Source organism: Diceros bicornis, chromosome 23 (genome assembly GCF_020826845.1).
Source record: "Diceros bicornis minor isolate mBicDic1 chromosome 23, mDicBic1.mat.cur, whole genome shotgun sequence".
NCBI classification, from domain to species: domain Eukaryota; kingdom Metazoa; phylum Chordata; class Mammalia; order Perissodactyla; family Rhinocerotidae; genus Diceros; species Diceros bicornis.
Genome location: NC_080762.1, coordinates 28,355,269 through 28,382,425, shown reverse-complemented (window position 1 = coordinate 28,382,425; position 27,157 = coordinate 28,355,269). Strand labels below are relative to the sequence as shown.

Below are 27,157 nucleotides of genomic sequence, written 5' to 3'. Positions count from 1 at the left end.
ACCTTAATAATTAATGGGAAAAATTATAATTGTTCTGAGATCTTTAAAAAATTGTCAAAACATTAAAAACTCTGTTGGTTATCAACACACGGACAGAGATAACTATATGGTGGTTAGCAGGGGCAAGTGGGTGGGGGGCTGGGCACAATGGGTGAAGGGAGGCATTTATATGGTGACTGGCGAACAATAATGTACAACCAAAATTTCACAATGTTATAAACTATTGACATCAATAATAATAATAAAAAAAACTCTGTTGGTTATAAATGTATAATAAAATGAAAAAAGTAAATAACACTAATATTTATTTAGTACACCGTAATTTAAAACAGTAGAAATGTTGAGAATTAAAGTGTTTTATTTCTTTGTAAAAAACTTAAGCATAATTTAAACAGTGCTTGCTTTCTTGACATAAAACTATGAGCAAGCATTTTTCCTAAACCTTGGCATTGCCATACTCCTTTCTAAGTTTGGATCAATTTCTAAACATGTCATCATTTGCACTTTTGATGACATGAAATATCTCTGAGAGTTTCTTTAACGCCAAGTTTTTTCACCAGCATCACTTGCTCCGGGATAACTTCATCCTTTTCATCAAAACCACTTTCCCCATTTATGTGGAAAAGTTCACCTTCACTAATTTCCTGTGGCTGCATATCTAAAGTCTCTTAAATGGCAGTAGTGCTAACATTCTGACAGTCAGCTATTTCTTCTAGAATTCCATTACATTCTATTCAAATTTCACTTCCAGTATTATTGCTTGCTTCTTTGCTACACTTTCATGTTTCTTGGCCAATTCTCTCTTTCAATTATCCAGTTTTATAAAATGTCATGTGGGCTTATCACTGGAGACAAGGAGGCAACACAACGACATGCTTTGCTGTCTGTGGGTGAACTAAATAACAGATGTGTAACGATGATTCTCTGACAGACACTAAAAAAGTGATAACTGGTCACTGATCATGATGCATATTTGTTGTTACATAATGATTCATGGACTGAAGAGCGGGCAATAAAGTTTGTACTTTACGTAATTATTCAGTTAATATATGGTAGTAAATGAAATTTGAACCATATTGCTGGGGAACTGGTATTATTAACAAAACCATATTAACTGAAATTAATGATTCCAGAAAGATCATGACTAGGAGCAAGGGCATTTTCTCCAGAAGCTAAACACCGGAATTATACTATCATATGTTATGGGCAAAGCAATCATTCTAATGCTAGGGAATCCATGAAGAGACGTATGTTGGAAGGTTACAACATAAGGGATGACTAAAGGTAGCTTCTTTGCAAAATTTTGTGTGTAGAGGCTGGAATTAAACTTGTACTATCAATCCTAAAATATACAATTACTCACAGGATTATAGTTACTTCATACTTTATAAAGTGGTATTCTGAAATTAAGCACTGCTATATTTACCATTCTGTAATCCCATCCAGAGCTGCTTGTGATCTTTTTTCTGCATTTCATTGATTACTTGACTTTTATGCTTTAAAGCATCAGCTTCTTTCACACAAGACATAAAATGAGCTTCAACTGCATCCTTAGATGGACAGTGCAGAAGGTCCTTTTCTGGGAAACTCTAACAAAGGAAAAAAAAATACACACATAAAACAGGTACACACATTACAAAATCAGCTTCTTAAAGAACTGTATATCCCTCAATTATCCAATATTTTTAGCAAACCATCTCTTACCTTCCCAGTAAAGAACAACTCCAAATACTTTTTAAATTAAGTAAAAAATCTTTAGCTATCTGGTATATTTTGTACTTTTTCCAAATAGCCCTTATGTAATATGATGTATGTTTACAACAACATGAAAAGATATGAAAGAGTATTAATTTAAAAAATAGCTTTTTGACTGACCATACCTAGTGTTGGCAAGAATGTGGAATGGAACTCTCATCACTGCTGGTGGGAATGTAAAATGGTACAACTACTTTGGAAAACAGTTTGGTAGTTTCTTAAAAAAAGTAAATGTACACCTACCATCTGATCCAGTCATTGTACAACTAGGTAATTACCTAAGAGAAATAAAAGCATATGTCCACACAAAGATTTATATGTGAATACAAACAAAACTCTCTTGAAAACTAACTGTAGATGCCCTCCTACCAAAAGAAAAGGCACTTAACTACCTATGGCTATTTCTTAAAGTATGTTTTTTAAATGCAAATAATCAGTCATACCTGCTTCTGTTCTAATAGAGTCTGATCTCATAGATCTGCTGAGTAAAAGGTGAGCCACCATGTAACAACTCATTGTTCACAGCTGCCTGGAGCAGAAGAGAACAGCTGAGACAATCAAATTGTCTCTCTAGGTAAACGGATTCCATATTAATGGCACGCTTGAACTAGAAATTTATAAAGAACCAAGGTGGATGTTTTCAGACATATGCACACAAAGGCAAAGAATGTGAGAAAATATAAAATTTTGTAAAAATGGAAAGTCAAAAGGAGAATGACAGCTAGAAAGGCAAAACTAAAAGACAGGAGAGGACATGGGCGGCAGAAAGAGAGGGTCCCTGGCTTAACTGACTTTACAATCAGCTGTATTTGCTTTGCTTAAGCTAGATTGAGATTTGTCCTGGCTTCCTGACCAGGGTAAAGAATTAAATGTACACAATATCAATTCTATTATATTCAAATGGATTAGCATTATGATAATTATTCCTACGTAAGAAAATTTTAGCTTTGTTATACTTGACCTATAAATTTGGAATGGCTTTTTCAGATATTGTACAGTTCTCTGTGGTGCTAATTGTCCGCTTTGGTTATGAATGAGTGGCAGAAAATATGAAAGTTAATATGCCAAAGAAAATATTTTCATGCAATTTGAATTTATGACCTACTTAGGCTTGAGTACTATTAGAATTTCTTAAAACTGTATACAAGCTGATTATGAAAAAAAAGAGTTAGGATCTCTCAAAGTCAGGGAAAAAAATACCACCACTTTTTAGTGTTGCTCCAACATAGGCTGCTAATCCCCTCAATGGCTCCTGTAATCAGAGAAGGTACTGAAGTTTTGCTTTTCCCAGACTTCCATTGCTTTGCAGGTTTCTAAGCTTAACAACCAATGCTGACACCTATACTTGACAGCTGACAATTACAAATGACTGGTCTTTACAGCAAATGAGAGGGTCCATCAAGAGAGTGCAGATATTTGTATATTTATGCTTCAACAGAGAATGCTCTACCTCTGTTTAGGAGAGAGGTGAACTCTCTAATGAAATGAACTCAGGGGAAACATGAGAGCAGTGACAGAAAGAAGAGATATTTGCTTAGACAGCCACAGCAGTTGAATAAATTGTGGCAATGACTAAAGTGACAGCTGTCTCAGGCAAAGCCCCCTCAGCTCCTACTCATGAAACACTCCTCTTTCCATGATTAGCTTGGGGTAGGGGTGGGAAATCTTTTTTTAAAAGCTTCAAAGTAAAATTACAAACAGATTCTTGATTCATTACATTTCTAACCTCTTACATTACCAGTTGTGTATAAGTGCATCTTTTCAGTTCAAATTCTTGCAAACAAAGGTAGTGAGTTTGACATCATGTTTACTTGCTTTCATTAATCTTCCAAGTCAGAATGTCCAATAAACTAAATTCAATTTCACTTTTACAGAAGTGACCTGAAAAATACTATTTACTTAGATATCATTACCTGTGTCCTTTAATTAAAATATTAACCCAGACAGTCTGGAATGTCCAGACACATTAGAGATAACCAAACAACACTAAACTAAAACTAGTTACAAGGTAAGCGACAAAAAAAGCCTTTCACCTTGTTAATAACATTGCAAGCTCAACATCAAATGCAAAGGCAACAAGAGCAAAAGTAGACAAGTGGGACTACATCAAACTAAAAAGCTTCTGCAGAGCAAAGCAAACAATCAACAAAATGAAAAGGCAACCTACTGAACGGGAGAAAATATTTGCAAATCAAATATCTGATAAGAGGTAAATATCCAAAATATATAAAGAACTCATATAACTCAACAGCAAAAAAACAAACAGTCCGATTAAAAAACGAGCAGAAGATCTGAACAGACATTTTTCCAAAGAAGACATACAAGGGTACATGGAAAGATGCTCAACGCCACTAATCATCAGGGAAATGCAAATCAAAACCACAATGAGTTATCACCTCACGCCTGTTAGAATGCCTATTATCAAAAAGACAAGAAATAACAAGTGTTAGAAAAGACGTGGAGAAAAGGGAACGCTTTTGCACTGTTGGTGGGAATGTAAATTGGTGCAGCCACTATGGAAAAACAGTATGGAGATTTCTCAAAAAATTAAAAATAAAACTACCATATGATCCAGCAATTCCACTTCCGGTATTTATCTGAAGAAAACAAAAACACTAATTCAAAAAGACACATGCATTTCCATATTCATTACAGTATTATTTACAATTGCTGAGTCATGGAAACAACCTAAGCGTCCATCCATGGATGAAGGGATAAAGAAGATGTTGTATACATATACAATGGAATATGATTCAGCCATTAAAAAGAATGAAATCTTGTCACGTGTGACAACAATCAAGCTCACAGATACAGAGAACAGACTGGTGGTTGCCAGAGACAGGAGGTGGAGGGGTGGGTAATATGGGTGAAGGGAGTCAAAAAGTACAAACTTCTAGTTATAAATAAGTCATGGGGATGTAATGTACAGCATGGTGACTGCAGTTAATAATACTCTATTGCATACTTAAAAGTTGCTAGGAGTAGGGGCCGGCCCGGTGGTGCAAGCGGTTAAGTGCGCGCGCTCCGCTGCGGCGGCCCGGGGTTCGCTGGTTCGGATCCCGGGCGCGCACCGACGCACTGCTTGGTAAGCCATGCTGTGGCGGCGTCCCATATAAAGTGGAGGAAGATAGGCACCGATGTTAGCCCAGGGCCGTCTTCCTCAGCAAAAAAGGAGGAGGATTGGCGGATGTTAGCTCAGGGCTGATCTCCTCACAAAAAAAAAAAAAAAAAAAAGTTGCTAGGAGTAAATCTTAAAAGTTGTCATCACAAGAAAAAAAAATTTTGTTAACTGTATGGTGACGGATGTTAACTAGACTTGTTGTAGTGATCATTTTGCAATATATACAAATATCAAATCATTATGTTATACACCTGAAACTGATATAATGCTGTATGTCAATTGCAGTAGTCCTCCCTTATCCACAGGAGATATGTTCCAAGACCCCCAGTAGATGCCTGGATGGTATCAAACCCTACGTATATGATGTTTTTTCCTATACATATCTATAATCAAGTTTAATTTATAAATTAGGCACAGTAAGAGATTAACAACAATAACTAATAATAAAATAGAACAATTACAACAATATACTGCAATAAAAGTTATCATAGATCCTAGCAACCTCAAAATACAATATTTTTTCTTTCCTTATTAAGTCAAGAACTTTCACCTTTTCACTTAAAGGAAATACTCCACAGCTTCTCTTTGGCATATCTGAATTGCCAGCATCACTATTCTTGCGCTTAGGTCATTATTAAGCACAAGAGTTACTTGAATACAAGCACTGCGATACCACAACAATGGGATACTAAGTGACTAACGGGCAGGTACTGTACACAGCTGCGGATACACCGGACAAAGGAATGATTCACATCCAGGGCGGATAGAAAGGGATGGAGCAATATTTCATCACGCTACTCAGAATAGTGCACGATTCAAAACTTATGAATTGTTTACTTCTGGAATTTTCCATTTAATATTTTTGGACCATGGCTGACCATGGTAACTGAAACCATGGAAAGCAAATCATGGATAAGGTGTGACTACTGTACACCCCAATAAAAAAATACCACAAGCTCTATTAAGACAATAGAGCAAAACAAAAAAACATCTTTCATATGATCCATAAAGACTCTAATGCCCCATTAAAAATACAGGAGTTGCCAACACATAGTGTTATGGACTCAATGTCTGTGTCCCCCAAATATTCATATGTTGAAGCCCTAACCCTCAGTGTGGCTATATTTGGAAATGGGGCCTCTAAGGAAGCAATTAAGGTTAAATGAGGTCATAAGGGTGGGGCCCTGATCCAACAGGATTAGTGTCCTTGTAAGGAAAGACAGCAGAGAGCTCACTCTCTCCCTCCCCACACACAAGGAAGAAAGACCCCGGGTGAGAAGGCAACTAGAGAGGCTTCACCAGAAACCGAATCCCGCTGGATCTTGATCTTGATCTTGGACTTTCCAGCCTCCTGAACCGTGAGAAAATAAATTTCTGTTGTTTAAGCCACCCAGTCTGTGGTATTTTGTCACGGCAGTCCAAGCAGAACATACATAGCAATGTTTTTTTACTTTATTGTTGAGCCACGTCTAATAGTAGACTCAGCATTCTGACAGGGAAAATATGAGGCCATAGTTTAAAGGCTAACTTGTATCAATATATCTTAAAATATTCTTTCTAAGATCACTTTGGTGTGTGCGCATGTGGAGATGGAAAGGGAGGGAATTTTTCAAATATTTCTTGCAATGTATCATTTTCAGGATGAGAGAAGAATATATCACGAAAAAGATAGTAATAGAAGTTAACTGAATCAATGCTAAAATCAGCACTAAAAGTTATTAAACTTTCTTGATTTTCTTAAATCTAATTTTACCAAGATTCAATCTACAAACTTAGCTGCAACCAATCATCTCCTTCCCTCCTGGTACAATCTCCCATCCTGTTTGCTAGATCCCATTTTTTGGATCTTTGAAACCTACCACAATTAATTATTTCTCTCTTTCTGTAACATTATGTTAAGGCATCTTCTATCTAATTACCATTTCCCATAAGTTGTTCTTTTTTGTGTGTGTGTGTGTGAGGAAGATCAGCCCTGAGCTAACATCCACGCTAATCCTCTTTTTGCTGAGGAAGACCGCCTCTGAGCTAACATCTCTTGCCAATCCTCCCCTTTTTTTCCCCAAAGCCCCAGTAGATAGTTGTATGTCATAGTTGCACATCCTTCTAGTTGCTGTATGTGGGACGCGGCTTCAGCATGGCCGGAGAAGCGGTGCGTCGGTACGCGCCCGGGATCCGAACCCGGGCTGCCAGTAGCGGAGCACAGGCACTTAACCACTAAGCCACGGGGCCGGCCCTCCCATAAGTTGTTCTTAAAAATAAAACCACCACACAAGGAAAAACAAAAAAAACCTTTCCCACAACCTCAACTTCCCTCTGGCTAGAGCCCCCTCTCTCTTCTACCCTTCAGAGCCAACCTTCAAGCTCACCAAGCTGGCATTCAGCTCACATCATCCATACAGTCTGTCTGCCACCCTCACCACTCCACTGAAACTGCCCTCTTCAAGGTCAACAATGATACCTCTCCGTTCTTAATTGTTTGAAGCCCTCATCAAACATCTAACACCTCTGACTATCCTCCTTGAAGCAGTCATTCTCAAGTCTATGTTACCACACTTCTCATTTTCCTCTTATCTTTTCTGATTCTCATTTGCAAGAGCCTATTCCCAGGCCATTCCTAAAATGTTGGTATTTTTCAAGTTTCTGGCCTAGGACCTCTCTGCTTTTTTCATTCCATATATTCACCTTGAATAAGCTTACCTACTTCCATACCATGTATGGACTAATGAGTCCCACTATCTATCTCCAGCCAAGATCCTTCTCATGACCTTAGGGCCCATACATCCATTAATCTAGCAGAGGTGTGTGATAAGCATATGAAACTCCACAAAGCCAGAAGTAAACAAATGATTTCCCCCCCTGACTCCTCCTTCTCCCCATCTCCCACATCCAATCAAGTTCTGGTAAGTCTACACCCTAAACAGATCTGAATCCATGCACTTGCAACATTTCCAGCGCCACTTTCCCAGTACAAACTAACAACTCTCTGACATTTCTGGAAAACCTTGTAACTGGGTTCCATGCCCAAAGTCTCACCTCTGTAATTCATTTTTCACATTTGGAGTCACATTTATCTTCTTAAAATGTAAATCTGATCTTCTCACTCAGCTGTTCTGTTCCACTTTTAGGATAAAATCAAATTTCTTCTAAAGCCTTCAAGATTCCAAATGACTTATATCTCTGCTAACCTCTCCAGCATAATCTCTCACTCCCACTTCACATACCCCATTCTTTTTCCCTTCTCCCATATACACATTCTCTGCTCCAACGATCTTAAATATCTGTCATCTGCTCAAACATTCTTTCAGTCATACGCTCTCATTTCCGTGCTTTGCACAAACTATTTCTTCTGCCTGGAACACTCTTTCTCCCCGCCTATCACTCAACCACTTACACGCCTAGCCCCAAAAATCCCCTTCAATCATCAGGTTCAGTTTTGACATCACTTCCTCCAAGAAATTTCTCTTACTCTCCCAGTCTAGGTTAAGTTCACAAAGTCCATATACTTGGGTCTATAATATTCATATTCTATAATATTTATATTCTTCTGTCACACTACTCTTAAAGCTCTACAAAGCAGAAACCGTGACTGCTCTCATCTCTCTGCCCTCTCTCAATGAACTTTTTAAAATAAGTCAACTTATATTGAGATATGACTCATGTACAGTGACATGCCCAACTTTTAAGTGTACAGTTAGATGAATTTTGACACTGCATAACTGTCAGCCCAAACAAGATACAGAATATTACCATCACTCCCAAAAAGTTCTTGGTGTCCTTCGAAATCAGTTCCCTCATTTCGACCCCAGCTAATCACTGATCTGATCTGCATTATGAGACTAGTTTTGCCTGTAATATAATTGCATATAAACAGAATTATACAATATATAGTATTGTATAATCTAGCATCTTGCACTTAGCATAATGCTTTGAGATTCATCTACGTTACTGCATGTATCAGCAGTTAGCTCCTTTTTGTCGCTGAGTAGTACACCATGGAATGAATATACCACAATCTGTTAATCCAAAAACCTGTTAGTAGACGTTAAGATTGTATCCAGATTTTGGCTATTATTAAGAAAGCTGCTAAGAACATTAGTGTATAAGTCTTTTGTGAACATATGTTTTCATTTTTCTTGGGTATATAACTTGAAACAGAAATGTTGGGTCATAGATTAAGTTTATGTTTAACCTTATTTAAAAACTGCCAAACTGTTTTCCAAGGTGATAGTATAATTTTACAAGCCCACCAGCAATGTATTAGAGTTCTAGTTACTCCATGTCCTCAAATTTGGTACTATCAGTCTTAATTTTAATCATTCTAGTAAGCGTGAAGTAATATCTCCTTGTGGTTTTAACACACATTTCCCTGATGACTAAAGATGTTTAGTACCTTTTCATGTGCTAATTGTTTATTCATATATGAACACACACACACTATATATATATATTATATATATATAAAATATATATAACATACATAAACTGTCTATTCAAGTCTTCTGGATTTGTTCCAAAGCAAGTGATATGTTAGGGAACAATTTGAGCAATAAGAATTTCATATTTACTTATGTAAATATTGTCCACAAGAAATACTAGGTGAACACAGAAAACTGCACCCAGTTAAACCAAGCTACACAGGAATATACAAAACACACACACCTCAAAAATGGACCTGCTACCTCAATTCACATTATAAGCTAATCTTCCACATCCGATGTCACAATTTTGTCTGATTTCAAATAACCTTCCTTCCATCACTTCACAATAACTGACAAGCTGTAAACCCTTCCTATGCTGATTTCTATAAGCAAATCTCCAGTCTTTTTCAACATAAATTCTCATATTTATTGTAGTGTTTATGTATTTCTTAACCATTTAACATACCAAAACTGTGCTTTTATTAGGTTCCTATCTCTTTAATTTGTCACTAACGAAATTTTTGGGTTTTATTCCCCTAACCCATCTTTCCCATAAGTTTTGTGATTTTAACAGCACAGTGCTTTTTAGGAATACATATTTTGCAGCAGAGCAAAACTACCCTTGTACAAGTGGTAGGGGCAGACATTCTTGCCTTTTTCCTGATCTTAGAGTGAAACATTCAGTAAACCACCATTTAGCATGATGTTAGCTATAGCCTTTCATATTTACTCTTGTCATATGAGGAAATTCCCTTCTGTTCCTAAGCCTGCTAAGAGTTTTGATGACAAATGGGTACTGGATTTTGTCAAAAGCTTTTTCTGCATCTATTTATCTGATAGTACGATTTTTCTACCTTGTTCTGTTAATGTGCCCCATTATATTGATTCATTGATATTTGAAAGTTGAGTCACTCGTATTCCTGAGACAATCTCAATGCGGTCACAGTGTATTGTCCTTTTTATATATTGCTGGATTCTATTTGCCAGTATTTTCTTGAGAGTGTTTGCATCTATGTTCATGAGGGACACTGGTCTGCAATTTTTTTTTCTTTTAATATCTTTAACAGGTTTGGTATCAGAATTATTCAGGCCTGTAAAACAAATTGGGAAGTATTCTCTCCTATTTTCTGGAAAAAGTCTGTAAAAATTGATATTATTTATTCCTTTAATATTTGATAGGATTCACTAAATGAAACTACCTAGGTAAGAAGTTTTACTTTGTGAGACAGTTTTTTTAAATTACAAGTCCAACTTCTTCATATATTAAGGGGCTATTCATATCTGCTACTTCTTGTGTCAGTTTTGGTAAACTCTATTTTCATTGAATTTATCCATGTGTCAAATTTGCTGGCATGAAGTTGTTCATAATATTTCCCACTATCCTTTTAATGGCTGTAGGATCTATAGTAACATCCCATTTTTCATTCCTGATATCAGTAAATTATTTTTTTTCTACTACAGAAGGTTTTTTTTTTCTTTTTGTGAGGAAGATCAGCCCTGAACTAACATCCCTGCTAATCCTCCTCTTTTTGCTGAGGAAGACTGGCTTTGAGCTAACATCTATTGCCAATCCTCCTCCTTTTTTTCCCCCAAAGCCCCAGTAGATAGCTGTATGTCATAGTTGCACATCCTGCTAGTTGCTGTATGTGGGATGTGGCCCCAGCATGGCCAGAGAAGTGGTGCGTTGGTGCGCGCCCGGGATCCGAACCCAGGCCGCCAGCAGCGGAGAGTGCACTCTTAACCGCTAAGCCACGGGGCCGGCCCTACAGAAAGTTTTAAATTCCCTCCAAGTACTGCTTTAGGTGAATTTCACAAACTTCAATATGTTGTTTCACAATTGTGTTCACACATTTTACTTACACAGACATTATTAACCCTTCCTTAAAATTACATTATTCTTGCTTTAAACAGTAATTTCTCTTTTAAAAGAAGAGAGAATCTTTTCTATTTACCATTTCCAGTGCTCTTCATTCCTGCCTGTAGCTTCTTTCAGTGCTTTAAGATGTCATTTTATTGTATTTTGATCTCTACTGTTTGATGAGAAGTCAGCCATTGTTCACCTCACTGTTCTCTTTTACGTCATGTATCATTTTTCTGTGGCTGCTTTCAAGATTTTCTCTTTATAACTAGTTTTCAACAATTTTATTATAATGTGCCTAAGTGTGGTTTTCTAAATAATTATTTGCTTGGGATTTGCTGAGCTTCTCTGACACAGAGTTTGATGTTTTCTCCTCCGAATTTGGAAAATTATCAACCATTCTTTCTTTTTTTAACTGAGATATAATTCATATACAACTCACTTAAAATTCACCACTTGAGAGATTATAATTCAACAGTATTTAGTATATTCACAAGGTTGTGCAGTCATCACTACTATCTTAACTATGTAATATCTTCATCACTCCAGGAAAAAACCTCATATCTACAAGCAGTCTCTCTCCATTCTACTCTCCCCCCATCCCTTGAAAACCACTAATCTACTTTCTGTCTCTTTGGATTTGCATATTCTGGACATTTCATATAAATGAATCATACAGTATGCAGCCTTCTGCGTCTGCTTTCTTTGACTCAGCATGATGTTCAACATGCAATGTTGTAGCATGTATCACCACTTCATTCCTTTTCACGGCCAAATTATATTCCGTTGTATGGATATACATTTTGTTTATCCATTCATTAGCTGATGACCATTTGGGTTGCTTCCACTTTTTGGCTATTATGACTAATGTTGCTATGAACATCCAAGTTCAAGTTTTTGGGTTGACATATGGTTTCAATTCTCTTGGGTATATAATTATGAGTGGAATTCGTGGGTCATATGACAAGTCTATGTTTAATCATTTGAGGAACTGCCAGACTGTTCTCCAAAGTGGCTGCATTATTTTACATTCCCAATAGTAACATATAACACATGACAGTACCAATTAGTCCACACACTCTCCAATATCTGTTACTGTTCAACTTTTTGATTATAGCTATCTCAGTGGGAATGAAAGGATAAATCATTGGGGTCTTTCTTTGCATTTCCCTAATGACTAATTATGCTGAGCATCTTTTCATGTGATCACTGGCCACTTATATATCTTCTCTGGAGAAATGTCTACTCAAATCTTTTGTTCATTTTTAAGTGGGTTATTTACCTTTTCATCATTGAATTCTTAGAGTTTTTAAAATATATTCTGGATACTAAACCCTTGTTAGATGTATGATTTTGCAAATATTTTCTATTTTGTGGGTTGCTTTTTCACTTCCTTTGAAGCATGAAAATTTTTCATTTTGATGAAGTCCAATTTATCTATTTTTTCTTTGGTTGTTTGTGCTTTAAGTGTCATATCTAAGAAATCACTGCCTAATCCAAGGTCACAAAATTTACTCTTTTTTTCCTAAGAGTTCTATAATTTTAGCTCTTATATTTAGGTCTTCGATCTATTCCTACTATTTTTTATAGGGGTCAATTTCATTCTTTTGCATGTGTGTAATCAGTCTTCCCAGCACCATCTTTGAAAAATTATTCTTTCCCTCACTCAATTGTCTTGGCACCCACAGAGAAAATCAATTGTCCATGAATGTATGTGCTTATATCTGGACTCTCACTTCTATTCCACTGATCTGTATGTCCATCCTTATGCCGGTACCACACAGTTTTGGTTATTGTAGCTTTGAAGCCAAGAAATGTGAATCTAACCATTATTTCATAAAAATATTTTTTCTGACCCATTCCTTCTTTTCTCTCCTTCTAGGACTCCAATCACATGTATGTTAGACTGCTTGACATTATCCTAGAGGTTACTGGGACTCTGTCTCCACCTCTCCTCCAATTTTTCTTCTCTCGGTTCTTTACACTGGATAGTTTCTATGCATCTGTCTTCAAGTTCACAGAACCTTTCTTGTACTATCTTCAATCTACTGTTAAGCCCATGCAGTGAATTGTTTATTTCAGACATTGTTCTTTTCAGTTCTAGAATATTGTGATCTTACTTTAAGTCATTAGGTTTTTAATAACTGTTTTAATTCATTTTTTGCTAATTCCAAATGTGGGTTATCTCAGGGTCAGTTTCTACTGACAGGATTTTTTCCCCTTGATATGGTGTAAGTTTTCCTGCTTACTTGTTTGTCTAGTAATAGTTGATTGTGTTCTCAACATTGTGAATACGGTGCAAGGAAAGACAATGTCTTTCTTGTTGAGTTTTGCTTTGCATGGTGCCTCTCCTTGATCCACAAAAGGCTTAATTTTAGGCTTTATTAGGGCACATCCAGAGCAACTGTTACTCTATAATAGGAGCGGGTAAACTTTTTCTGTAAAGGGCGAGATGGTAACTGTATTAGACTTGTATGCCATACAGTGTCTATAGCAAGTGCTCAACCCTGCCATTGTAGCCTAACAGCAATATGTAAAGCTTTCAGCATGAATGGCTACATTTCAATACAACTTTATTTATGATCACCAGAATTTATATTCCACATAATTTTTACATGTTGCAAAATATTATTCTTAATTTTTTTCAGCCACTAAAAAAATATAAAAACCATCCTTAGATCACAGGCCATACAAAAAAAGCCAGGTTTGGCACACAGGCCATAATTTGCCAACCCTACTGAGGTACCATCCTTACTCCTATAGCATGGCCTTTCTGGTCTCAGAAAAATGCCCAGTATGTTAACGAGGTCTCTCTCTCCACTCTGGATGGGCTGGAATCCAACACCTCCAGGCATCATGGGACTTCTCCCACTCTTAACTCCCTAACATGCACTCTCTGCTAGGCCTTGAGGAATATCACCTATGCATGTGCAGCCCAGCCCTCAGCCAAGTACCCTTGGAGAACTCACATTTATACTTCCAGTCCCTCTTCTCCAATACCTTGTCTAGCAAGTTTCAGTTGCTTCAGTAACCCAGAACTCCAATATCTGCATCCTCAGCTCATTAGAACTTCTTTCTCTGCTCTGACATAGCCAGGAAATTGCCCTGAAGCACACAGGTGGGCTGAATGTGGTGCTCACCTTGTTTGTTCTCTTTCTCTCTAATGTCCAATGCCTGAAAACAGCTCTACTTCATATATTTTGTCCAGTTTTATAGCTGTTTATGAATGGAGAAAAAATCCAACCCAGTTACTCTGCCACAGCTGAAAGCAGATATTAACCTCAATAAATATTTGGTGAATAAATTAATGTCTGAACAAACTATATTTCATAGTTTTAAGTATGCATGACCCTCCATGATTTCCACCTCCTGATGTTCACAACTTTCCGTAATCCCTTCCCCTGGAGGGTGCACAGGACCTGTGATTTGCATTTAGAATATGGCAAAAGTTATGGGGATGGCACTCCTATGATTAAGTCATGCTATATGGAACTCCAGTCTTGCTAACAGACTAGCTCTAGAGGCTCTTTTTGCTGACTCAATGAAGTAAGCTGCTATGCTGGGGAAGTCCATATGGCAAGGAACTTGAAGCCTTTAGGTGCTGAGTGAGGCCTCTAGATGACAGCCAACAAGACAGGGCCCACAGTCCTACAATCACAAAGAAACGAATTCTGCCAGCAACCTGAGTGGGCTTAGAAGCCAATTCTTAAGTTTCTAGGCAAGAATGCAGTCCAGCCAACACCTTGACTGCAGCGTTGTGAGACCCTGAGGAGAAGATCCAGGTAAGCCTGACCCACAGAAACTGAGATAATAAACGTGTGTTGTTTCAAGCTGCGACATTTGTGGTGATCTGTCACAAGGCAATAGATAACTAACATAACGTGCTGTTGATAGATACTACAAAACAGCCATCGTTATTAAGAGCTGGGAAGTACACACAGCAGAAGCATGGAAGAAACCACGAAGTGCACTTCAGAATAAGGAAAGTTACCTCAGACCTAAGTCATCAACACATAGTAGAAGAAGCAGAGATACAGTAAACTATCTCAGAGAGACACAGAGGCTCTTGGCCTAGCAAGAAAGAAGTTGTCCATAAGAAAAGGTGTGTGGTCAGTCATATAAGTACACTTAAAGAACAGTCAGGACCAGTGGTAGTATCTCTTTGAGCACCACAGGAAAGACAGAGTGCCTTGGTCCAAAAACCTAACTATGGCTGGTCACAATCATTCAGCAGTTTTGCACAGAAGCACTTACCTTAGTGCTGACTCTATTTTGCCTAGCAAATTTGAGCTCTTACCCATAATAATCACTGTCAAGATGCAAAAATTAAAATTTCTGCTCATCAAAACCAAAATACACCAATTTAGCACCACGTTATCAGGAAAGAAAGGAAAACAGCAAGATATTGTTTTGTTTACTCTATTAAACTTTATTTAGAATACGCAACAGAACTGAACATTTAAAAAAAATTTCTTTTGCTAAGGAAGATTCACCCTGAGCTAATATCTGCTGCTGATCTTTCTTGTTGTTTTTTTTTTTTGCTTGAGGAAGATTAGCCCTGAGCTAACATCTGTGCCAATCTTCCTCTATTTTGTATGTGGGTTGCCAACAAACCATGGCTGACAAGTAGTGTAGGTCCGCGCCAGGGATCAGAACCCACGAATTCAGGCTGCCAAAGCAGAGTGCGCTGAATTTAACCACTACCCCTCAGGGTTGGCCCCTAGGACTGAGCATTTTAAAGAGCCTATCCTCTTCACTTGATGTTACTAAATTTTGAGTCACACTAACTTCCCTTTTTAAAAATTCCACACACTGTAAGCAACATTTGCTTTGCAAGCAGCATGTTGATGGAAATAATGAAAAAAATCAGAGAAAAAAACCATAGAGACAGGGAAATAAATCAAAGCCAGCAAAATGTTAATAGTTGGCAAATCCAGGTGAAAGGCTGTGGTGTTCACTGGACAACTCTCAACTTTTCTAATACAGCTTTAAATTTTTCAAAATACAAAAATGAGGAAAAAGAAATAAGATAATTTTCTCAGCAGGCTAATCAAGTTTAGGAATAAAAAATGTCCTTGAAGCTAATTAGAAAAGCCTGAAGAAGATACCATTTTCACTCCTGTTTTAGTAAATAGAGAAGAAAGCAAAGTCAACCTCTACATGTTTAAAAGCCGTTAACACTTTACAATTACATAATATTTCTCTCTCAGAATTCAAAAAATAATATAAAAATTCCTACAAAACATTAATTTTCTGAATCATCCTTACAATCTTTTGGTTCTATACACAATATTATTAACTTTTGAATCTGCATTGTTCTCTAAACTCTTGCTATTCAACAAGTGGTTTGGTGGACCAATAGCATCGCATTATCTATAAACTTGTTAAAAATGGAGAACCTCTGCCCTCAACTCAAACCTACGGAATCAGATCAAAATCTGCACTTCAGGTGATTTGTATTTACACTAAAGTTTGAAAAGCACTGCTCTAGACATTAAAATTCATTTACTACAAACATAAATCTATTCAAATAACAAGTATCAAAGTCAGTTAAAAATCAGAGAAAACATGTCTATTTGAAAACTTTTTAACAGACCCCCTCTCCACCTCCAAGAATTCAGTCTACACTACAAACTGACCCAAAAGCGTGTGGGGTGGAAGCAGGGGGCGGGGTGGGGGGTGGGGCTCTTGGAGACTTCAGTATTGCATAATAGTTAACCAAAATTAATTAATATCTTTGAAAACAAGCCTAAAAGAAATAAATTCCAAGCAGTCTGGTTAAAACACAGACATGATTTGACATACTCAACACAACAACATAAAAGGTAAAATAAATAATGACACATCAACTGACATAAAGTTGCTACTCAATAAATTCAATCTTTTGATGATAAACTATTTTCTAGAAACTTAAAAAAAAAAAAAAAAAAACTGCTTCCTCAGTCTAAAAGCATTGCTTTTCTGGGGCCGGCCCCGTGGCATAGTGGCGGCCTCCTCCGCTGCTGGCAGCCCGGGTTCGGATCCCGGGCGCGCACCGACGCACCGCTTGTCAGGCCATGCTGCGGCAGTGTCCCACGTAAAGTAGAGGAAGATCTGCACAGATGTTAGCTCAGGGCCGGTCTTCCCCAGCAAAAAGAGGAGGATTGGCATGGATGTTAGCTCAGGGGCTGATTTTCCTCACAAAAATAAATAAATAAGTAAGTAAGTAAATAAATAAATAAATAAAAGCATTGCTTTTCTACATGCAAATTTAATGCTTACTCAGTTCCATTATAATCAATCAAAAGTCATAAGGTAGTACAATAGAGGTGGGCCTACCTCAATCAGTGTAAACTATCAATTAAACACCTGGGGACAACCTTTGAGGTAAGCAAGGTCTTGATATAACTCTAACTAAAGGGAACTTAGTATATAGAAAGAAATTTAGGCAATAATTTTCCTCCAACATAGGCCAGGGTTAGAAAGAGTAGGAGCAGTGAATAGAAACACATTGGTAGCTTGAGCAAATTTAAAACATCCTCTATAATTTCCTTATTAGGTCTAAGATTCTGCTTTCTATTTGATTTATCTAACAAACTTTCCAACTGGGAAGAAAATGTATGACCTACTAAGGACCCCAAAGAAAAATTCACTTAAAAATACCAAGAATAAACCTATTACATGTTAACATAAAACTCATATTTTCATGAAAAATAACTGTATTTTCCAAAACGACAACAAAAATTTAGGAGGAAGACTGGCATTATTTTCATTTTGCAAATATCTTTAATGTCTGGCTTAATAGAAAATACATGGACTATCTTATTTGCTCCTACATTCAATAGTCTACAATATTATCTTGGTTAAAACATATAAACCTCCAGGCTTACAAAAATACGTAGCTGAAAAAAGAAGTAGTAGATGAACAGCCTTTTCAGATTTGTGGATATTCTTCTTTGATACTATACCAAATTCAGTTAAGTATAGTTTATTATAATATTAATGTGAAATGTGAAACCATATCAATGAACATTTCGTACTCTGTCACATTAAAATCCCTAATTCTAACCTTGCACTTTGAACGGATCTTTTACACATGCACGATTTTGCAACATCATGCATTGGTCATTTTGAAAATATTTGTTTACTGAGTTAATGTAGGTCTTCTCCAAATGCTGACACATTTCATTATGTAAAATTTCTTAAGATTCACATTTGTTAAAGTGACCACCAATCTCATCAGAAAATTCTTTAAGGGCCAGCCCCGTGGCTTAGCGGTTAAGTGCGCGTGCTCTGCTGCTGGCGGCCCGGGTTCGGATCCCGGGCTCGCACCGATGCACCACTTCTCCCGCTATGCTGAGGCCACGTCCCACATACAGCAACTCGAAGGATGTGCAGCTATGACATACAACTATCTACTGGGGCTTTGGGGGAAAAATAAATAAATAAATAAAATTAAAAAAAAAAAAAGAAAATTCTTTAAGAATAATAAAGATGTCAAACTCATGGTGGCAGATATGTGTTTTCCAAAATTCTCATTTTCCCTTAAAAGTTCAAATTTTATCATTGGCAACAAATACTGTCAGGTGTTTTCCTTAGAATGAGAGCTTCACTTCATTAATTTTCAAGAAACTGTCTCACAAATACCCAAGTCTAAATAACAACCGTTTGTCTGTCAGTCACTCTTTCAAATAAAAAATGATGTTTCATGAAAAGGTAACTCATTCAGCTTGCAACTCAAACAAGAAAGAGCAGCAGTGCTTTACATATACTTCCCATTTCATCACACAGGAGATTAAAAAGACATGTACTTAAGAGTCAAGATTAATATAATAATTTGTACTGCTTCATCCGAACAGTCTTAAGTGAAACTGGTATTCTTTTCACTGCAAGTGTGTGGCAGTGAAGAATATAATGATCACTAATACAGTTTGATGTACTGCCTTGCTTTGTGCTAAGGTGCCAAAAGTTTTACCTACCACTGCTTTTGCAGATTACTACAAATGTAAACACAGTGGAAAGGACAAATAGCATCTTAATATTATTACAGAAATAGATGTGACCTCATGGAGCCCCTGAAAGGGTTTCAGGAATCTCCATGGGTCCACAGACCACCTCGAGAACCATTACACTATACCAGTTGTAACAATTTTAAGCCTTTCCTATCATTATTACAATCTATCAATTCGTTCAATCAATAATTACAGAGGGCTTCTCTTAGTATGTAGTGCCTGCTAGGTACCGTAAAGTGTCTGAGTGTCTTTGTGACATTCACTCATGTATTCTGAGCTCCTAGAACAGTGTCTGGTTGGCACACAGCAGGCTCTCAATATTTGTTGAATGAATAAATAAATGGGCAGCTATGATATATTTTAATCTAGATTTCAAAATCTTTTAGAGTGCCTTACACGCAAGCACACACACACACACAATCTAATTATCAGAATTATTTTTCAACATAACAGGAAACACTTGTTAGGCAATATGGAACCTCTACCCTTACTATGCTTGGAGTAGTTTTACCTTCACACCATTCTAAACTTAAATTATTATATATACAGGCAGTCCTTACTTTGCATGGTACCATGGTAACTGAAACTCATGCATATCAGAACCATATCCTCACCCTGTATGGTTCTGTGGTAACTAAAATCTGTGGTAATGTGGTACTCTGCAAAGCACGTTAGTGCAAATGATAGGGAAATAAACGCCAATGACTCACATCCTCTATTTCAGTAAAATGGGAAGGACAGCATCTTAGGAAGAATGGGTGAGCAGACTCCGGGCAGTGACTTCAAATGAGTGCCCCTTATGGGAAAGCAAATCAGACACCTAAATAACTTTTCAATCTGTTAACATACCTCCCTCCCACTATACACTGGCATTTGAGAACCACTTCGTAGGAATCAACTAATAGAGGTGTTTTGATCCTTCAATGGTATTTGTGAATTGCTTGGGGGTTGGAGGATGGGGTTAGGGGGAAAGAGGGACTAGTACTTCAGAAAATATGGAAACAAAATTAGGTTACAACAAATCTAGCCTAGTTTTAAAAACTCCAGGAATTACTATTTCTCAAAACAGACTTAGATCAAGTCTTTGGACTTTTATCTCCTAACCCTTCTCTGAATTCAATCAAAATAGCCTTAGAGTTACTCAGCAGTGTTAGGCTGTTCCCCTCCCCACTCCCATGCCCACATCTACACTCAGGATTTTGTTCTTCCTATTTGAGGTTTTTTTTTTAAATGATTATAAATACTCCAAAATATTATAAATTTTAAACAGTGTATTCAGCTCCAACAAAATATAATTGTTTATACACTAAATGTTTAAATGGTTCTGCCAAGGGTTAGGAAGAAAATGAAAGGTATTTTATAGATGAACACTAAGGGCAGCTTAGCAATTAAAAAGTATCATGGAAAAAGCAATAAACAACTTCATTTTTAAAAAAGAATTCTATGCTAAGTCTACTTACTAAGTACCACCAGTGGGACGAATGGGGAAATGCTATTTAAACTATACCTTAAAATGTACTGTGATGTTCCAAGGAAGAGCTGAACTTGATGCAAGAAGATCAAATAGCAAACCAATTGGATAATGCCTAAAAATGAAAGAGTATGTTTTAAGATAAGAAAGAATAAATATTTAAAGTTTTAACTACAACTCCAAAATAAATTTCCAGCACATGTTTTAACATCAAATTATCAGGGGGCTTTAGCTGCAAATCACAGGAAGGTAACACTTTATACAATTACTGGTCTGGGCTACAACGGTATAGTTTTCAGTCATCAGGTTGTTTTTCTTCTAACCATTTCATTCCCCTGGGAAGCCTCAATATACATAACAGGATTGTGATAAGGCATCTTTTATCAGTGAGCACTGTTACCTCACAGTACTGCAGTTATCTAATTATCACCCCAGTATTCGTATTGGGCAGATTTTTAAAGTTTATTTAAATATATTTTTCGATGTTTTAAAAAAACTTACAATTTTACAAAATTTTCAGAACTGAGAAGAGCATCTAAAAAAGCACATAAGCACCTATTCTGTGGTTATTATTATTAACATTATAGCATATAAATTTCCAGTCTTGTACTTATACATACATATCTAAATACAGATTAGGCTTATCCTTTACAAACTGCTATCATCTGCTTTTTTCATATAATGTCAACATTTTCCAAAGTCATTGAATATCCTTCTGCAACCTAGTTCTAAAGTTTTTTTAAAAAAATAAATTTTGGACTTCCTAAATAAGAGAACATTTCCTAATCTAACCATTACCCACCAGTGAAGCAAATTATTTAGCAACGAACAAAGGTTAATAATACAAACCTTGCAGATTTCAATGGATAAACCTTATTTTTTAAAGAATATAAAGTAGCTTAATTAGTGAATCCGAATTAAATAAGACTCCTAACAAAGGTAAAAAGAGGACTATTTGGCGTTTTTTATATACAGCCCTGTTCTTTCCAGTAGAACAGTGAGTTACTCCTAGATTTAAGAGCTGAAAAAAATTGAAAATACATCTAATTTCCCTCAAAATGAGTGACCCAATACATTACCTGACCAAGATTCAAATATTACTTAATACTATTTATGTCTGCTTAAGTCTACATAATATAATTGTGGAAAAGTCATCAGTCACTAGAGAGCATGTATTTATTTAGAATGAATTTAGGATGAATGCTCTGCTAGTAAAATACACCAGTGGGTAGCTTTAGTCATATATCTGTTGTATCTCTTAACAACAACTCTTAAACTTCTCTCTAATCGAAAGTCAGCATCTAACATGAATCTTTCATAACTAGAAACGAATCTAAAGGAAATTTTGGACTACCTAAATAATAGAATGTTTCCTTCAGGAAATTCTGAAACCTGAAAAAACTCTGGCCTCAGTCAAAAACTAAAATAAAAATAATAACTGAAAAAACAAAAATATTGCACTATAGAGAAGTTATAGATTCCATCCAATTTGGATCCTTCTCTCTGAACTCCTAAAATTGTACAAGCTCTACAAAATGCCTTGTACTTTTACAAAACAGACCTTTTTTATTTTTCAGTCTTCATTCTTTTTTTCTTAGAATGTCCCTCTTAGTTACCAGCAACTAGGTTAAGAATGAATGTGGGTACTTAAACTAACAGAGTATATTGCTTTCCAAATTCTATGTAGCACTGCAGATATAATAGAATCCCTTTAGCAAATTATGTAGTTGATCTATTGGACAGATCCACCAGTGATTCCACAAAATAACTAGCAATCTTGTGTTGTACACATTCTCTGCCATTCACAAATGGAACAGTAAGCAAATTCTAAACTTAAATATTATCTTAAAGCCATTTAAAATGTCATATAAAATCAAATACAATTTTTTAAATAAATAATAAGAATTTGGGTCAGAATATAAGTTTGAAATAAGAAGACAATCATCAATTATTTTTTATTCTCAGTATTAAAAAGACTGTTAGTGCACAGAATCTTGAACAAAGTAGATAATAAATAGCTGTTGAATGCATAAATCAATAAAGATCCATAGAATAGTTAATCCTCAATACACTATAAAGATCCAATGGACCCAATTTTAGGTTCTGAGTTTCTTTTTTGAGCAGTTCAAACCATTTTAGGATACTTCATAACTTTTATTCTTTCTTGAAGGTCTTCCAAAAACAACAGAGAAAACTCACCAAAAAAAAAAAAAAAGAGTAAAACTTATTCTGTCTAGTAATTGCCATATGGATCCACTGGACCCTTTCATAAATCTAAGATATATTATGGGATCTTAGTGATCTTATTTTTTCCTGTATCACGAAACATTTTGCTATTTCATCATTCTAGGAACTATTTCATCAATATTCATCAATTATTCCCAACTATGCCTAAAAAAAGACTAATAAGAATTTGAAGAATACGGGCATGTATAGAAAGATGATACAATAATGCATCCTTCTTCCATTTCTTACTGTTTTGCCTAAAATATTACATTACATTTCAAGAGCGTATAAATAAAAGGATGCAGACTCCATCTTTGGAGTCTGCTTTTAGCTATCATTAGTACAGCTGAAAATTCAAAATGTCTTATTTTCCACCTATAACAGGAAAGAAAAGGAACCGACAGAGGAAGATGTTACACGATTATTAGATAAATCAGAAAATTTTTGCAAAGAGACAGATAGCAGACTTTAATGACAATGGTAAAATTGATTGTTTAAGTGAAATCTCAGACTTTAAGTCTTTAGATGATGATATCCCAGATGAATTTTATAGAACTCAAGAACTAATGAATGAACAATATATTTCTAAGGACATATGGTATTCTTACCCACTTAGTCATTCAACAGAAAGGATTTCATCATACAATATTTTATGACAAGAACTTGGACCATTCAACTTTGCTAAAAGGATGTGTGACAGTATTCTTTGATCTTTTATGCCATTTGTGTACTGCAATTTACCAGTGGGCAAATGCCAAAGGCAGATTTGTACACAAAAATTATTGGAAAGAATTAGATGATGTAGAAATGAACAAGTATTGAACTGATCATTCTAATTGATGTTTACTAACGTAAAAAGCTAAAGGTCCAATGTATTGCCCTATAAAAACTGTCTGCACCAGAATATTTAGTATTAGGTCTATTTTCACATTTTATTCATTTTCTTTCTCTTCCTTAAATTACTCTAGTCTTTTCTAAATTCAATTCTGAAAATGAATATTTTCTTTTTGTCTGCATAAGTTGTTTCTTCTTTACCCTTTCATTACTGCTAAAATACATATATATATACTGGCACACTGTGTAGCAATAATGGATATGCTCTGAAGTCAGCCAAGGGTGCTCATTCAAGTCTAAACATCTGCAGTCAGATAGTAAACCAGTATTCTAAGATCAGCATTGAAAGGAATCTTCCTCATGTACTAGGGAACTCTTGTCCCACTCCCATTTCACTGAAATAAATGCATCCTATTCATAAGTTTGCTACATCAGTGATTCACTGAAAACAGGATTACATTTCATTGAATAAAGAAGGGTATAACTCATATGTAAACCAAAGTAATTTAATGATTACAGTCAATTTTGCCTTACTCCATCTATGGTATAAACACACTTGCAGACTAGCACTGTGTTTCACAGCTTTCTACACCTATTCTTACACATGAAAAAGTGCAAAAATAACTACATGTATAAAATACTAAGTAAACCACATTTCGAAAATCTAGTTTACAGAATAATTTATGAAGTTCTAGAAACTTACCACCTTAGAAAAATGACTTGACATAAGAGAGAAGAGCCTGCACGGTATTTATGATTAAGATGTTAAGGTTATTTTGTTATAGTTTACTTTTGAAATCACATAGGTACAGTATTAAATTCTGGGTCATTCTATTTATGCCTATGTTTAAGATCAACATCAGTATTTGCTTTTTTTTTTAATTCAAAGGTAGTTTCAACTTCTTACTTTCAACAACCAGTCCTGAAAATAAGTCAATTTACACAAAATAATAATACCCCATTAGAGACACTTGTTTTATAGTTGACAAAGAGAGCTTTTTCTAAATTTTGTACCTGAAGGCCTAAGATTTAACCAATATTAGAGTATACTAAAAAAGTACTATTTAGAAGAACCAAGAACTGTTCTCTTAAAATAAGTCAAATATAAAAGTAACAAACACAAATTTTGAACACTTGAGTTATAGCAACAAGAAACCTGACCCCTTAAAATGCAATGTTAGAGCACCCTCTGCTGACTAATCAATGAAATCACTCTAAAAAAAAGAGCCTTACGTTTAAGTTGGATCAGCACTTCTCATTTCCCGTGTAATTTTTAAAAGTTAAAGAGACAAAAGACTGTAGAGAATAAAGTACTAATCAGATAAAACCTCCTTGGAATCTCTACAAATCAACAATATATTAAGTATACATTATGTGTATATCACTGTTCTTAACTATTTTCTATTTTAATATGGACAAATCAACACAAGTAATTAGAGAGAACACACAGAATTGGAGAAAACTAACAAATAGAATATCAGTAGGTGTGGTGCAAAGAGCCCTGAAATTAGACTCTCAAAATCTGGTCCTATTCCCTCATTTTAATAATAAATAGAAGAGATTAACTTAGATTCATTCATCGAACCAACATTTACTTAGCACCTCTTACGTGCTATTGCTTAAGGTATAAAGCCCCTGCTCCAGCATCTCACGCAGATGATTAAACAATTATAATAACAATAAATACAAACAGGAGAAGGAGTTATACAGGGAGCAGGAATATCAATTTATGCTTTCTTCCTTCTTTTATGAATTTTCTAAACTGGTGTTTGATTTCCTTTCTCACTTGAATTTATTTAAAACTCCCCCTCCTGGGGGGTGACATTCAGCCTGCTGTTCGAAGCTGCAGGCTGTCTGTCCTAGAACCATGGCCCAGTTTGTCCGCAACCTGGCAGAGAAGGCCCCAGCACTGGTACACGCTGCTGTGACTTATTCTAAGCCTCGATTGGCCACGTTTTGGCACTATGCCAATGTTGAGCTGGTTCCTCCAACCCCTGCTGAGATCCCCACAGCTATTCAGAGCTTGAAAAAAATAGTCAATAGTGCTCAAACTGGTAGCTTCAAACAGCTCACAGTTAAGGAAGCTCTGCTGAATGGTTTGGTGGCCACTGAGGTGTGGATGTGGTTTTATGTCGGCGAGATCATAGGCAAGCGTGGCATCATTGGCTATAATGTTTCAAGACCAATCTTTAACATCTGTTTATATTTGGTTTATTATTTGAGTGTTATTGGACCATGTGTGATCATACTGGTATTTGAATAAAATAAAGATATTGCGTCAAAATCAAAATAAATAAATAAATAAATAAAACTCCCAAGAATCAAGTATAAGAAAGATGTTATCGTCCTACTCTGATAAATGCTCCTCTGTTCTTAAGACACTTGTATGGTCTCAAAAGTCCAAGTCCTACAAAGTTTCAGTGGTAGCTGCTTCCCTACAATGATCATCCTATTCTATGAAGCCCACTGCTTAAATGCCAGGTAGACAGTGATAGCCTATTTCCAGGAAGATAATTCTTTTAACACAGGAAAAAATTGCTATTGTTGGAAGCAAAGAGAGAAAAGATCAAGACTTAAGCTAGAGGCCCTGGATTACATTCATTTTCCCGAAGTTACTCATTCCTCAACTATATGGAGTACCCAACAATACTAAAGGAAAAGGTGTATCAAAAGCCATTTAATACAGTGAGCTTATAGCAAGACATAACTACGAAAGTGATATCGTGCATAAAAAGTTAACACCCCAAAAACTAAAATGAAGATACATGAACACAATTACTCTCACATAAGCTCTCTAAAAGGGAAAATAATTTTACTCTTTAATGAAAGAATTTCAGAAGAGACAAATACTGACCAAGTAGGAACATGATATCTTGAAGCCAAAATCATTACCCTGTAGTAACAGGGAGAAACAGATCCAAACATTATTTATTGATATCATATGTAGAGTACAAATCCATAGAATACAAATCATACCAAATACAAAAATAATCACCACATAGGATAGATTAAAACAGCAGCTGAAAGATGATGACAATCTTTTACTATAAAAGCTAAATTGAAGTTTCCCATCTTTTCCAGAGTTTCTCAACTAGGGGTGGTTTTGCACCTCCTGCCCCAGGACATTTGGCAACATTTTTCATTATCACAACTGGAGGAAGCGCTACTGTCGCTAGGAGGAAGAGGCCAGGTAAAAATCCTACAGTGTACGAGGTAGCCCTCCCATAACAAAGAAGAACCTCAGTCAAAATGTCAACAGGGTCTTTGTTGAGAAACCGTGCTTTACAATGACAGAATTGAAAAGTCTGCTGTCAGCTGCATGAATTCTTACTATAATCTATAACTAATACACATAAAGCCATTTCAACATCCAACTATAATACAGATAGAACTCTCAAGAACACAGATATTTCCTATTGCTACTCAGCCACAATCCTCCCCGCTCCTTCCTCTCTCTCTACATTCCTGATCATTGCCCCTCTT

The 27,157-nt window shown here is 36.1% G+C and overlaps 2 protein-coding genes across 7 annotated transcripts in view; one reads left to right on the top strand and one right to left on the bottom strand.

Moving 5' to 3' along the window:
- The window catches only part of ATG5 (autophagy related 5), a 123,915-nt gene that overhangs the window by 78,436 nt on the left and 18,322 nt on the right, over positions 1-27,157 (bottom strand). For all 6 annotated transcript variants that reach the window (XM_058566543.1, XM_058566538.1, XM_058566537.1 and 3 more), the window contains 2 exons: positions 20,651-20,729; positions 1,427-1,589 (listed from right to left, as the gene is read on the bottom strand). In XM_058566543.1, the coding sequence (XP_058422526.1) occupies positions 1,427-1,589; positions 20,651-20,729 (242 nt within the window). The remainder of the gene's footprint in view (positions 1-1,426; positions 1,590-20,650; positions 20,730-27,157) is intronic.
- On the top strand, positions 25,527-25,948 carry LOC131420494 (ATP synthase subunit g, mitochondrial-like). The gene has a single exon (XM_058566544.1). It carries the CDS (start codon positions 25,542-25,544, stop codon positions 25,935-25,937), a length of 396 nt encoding a protein of 131 aa, XP_058422527.1. The 5' UTR covers positions 25,527-25,541; the 3' UTR covers positions 25,938-25,948.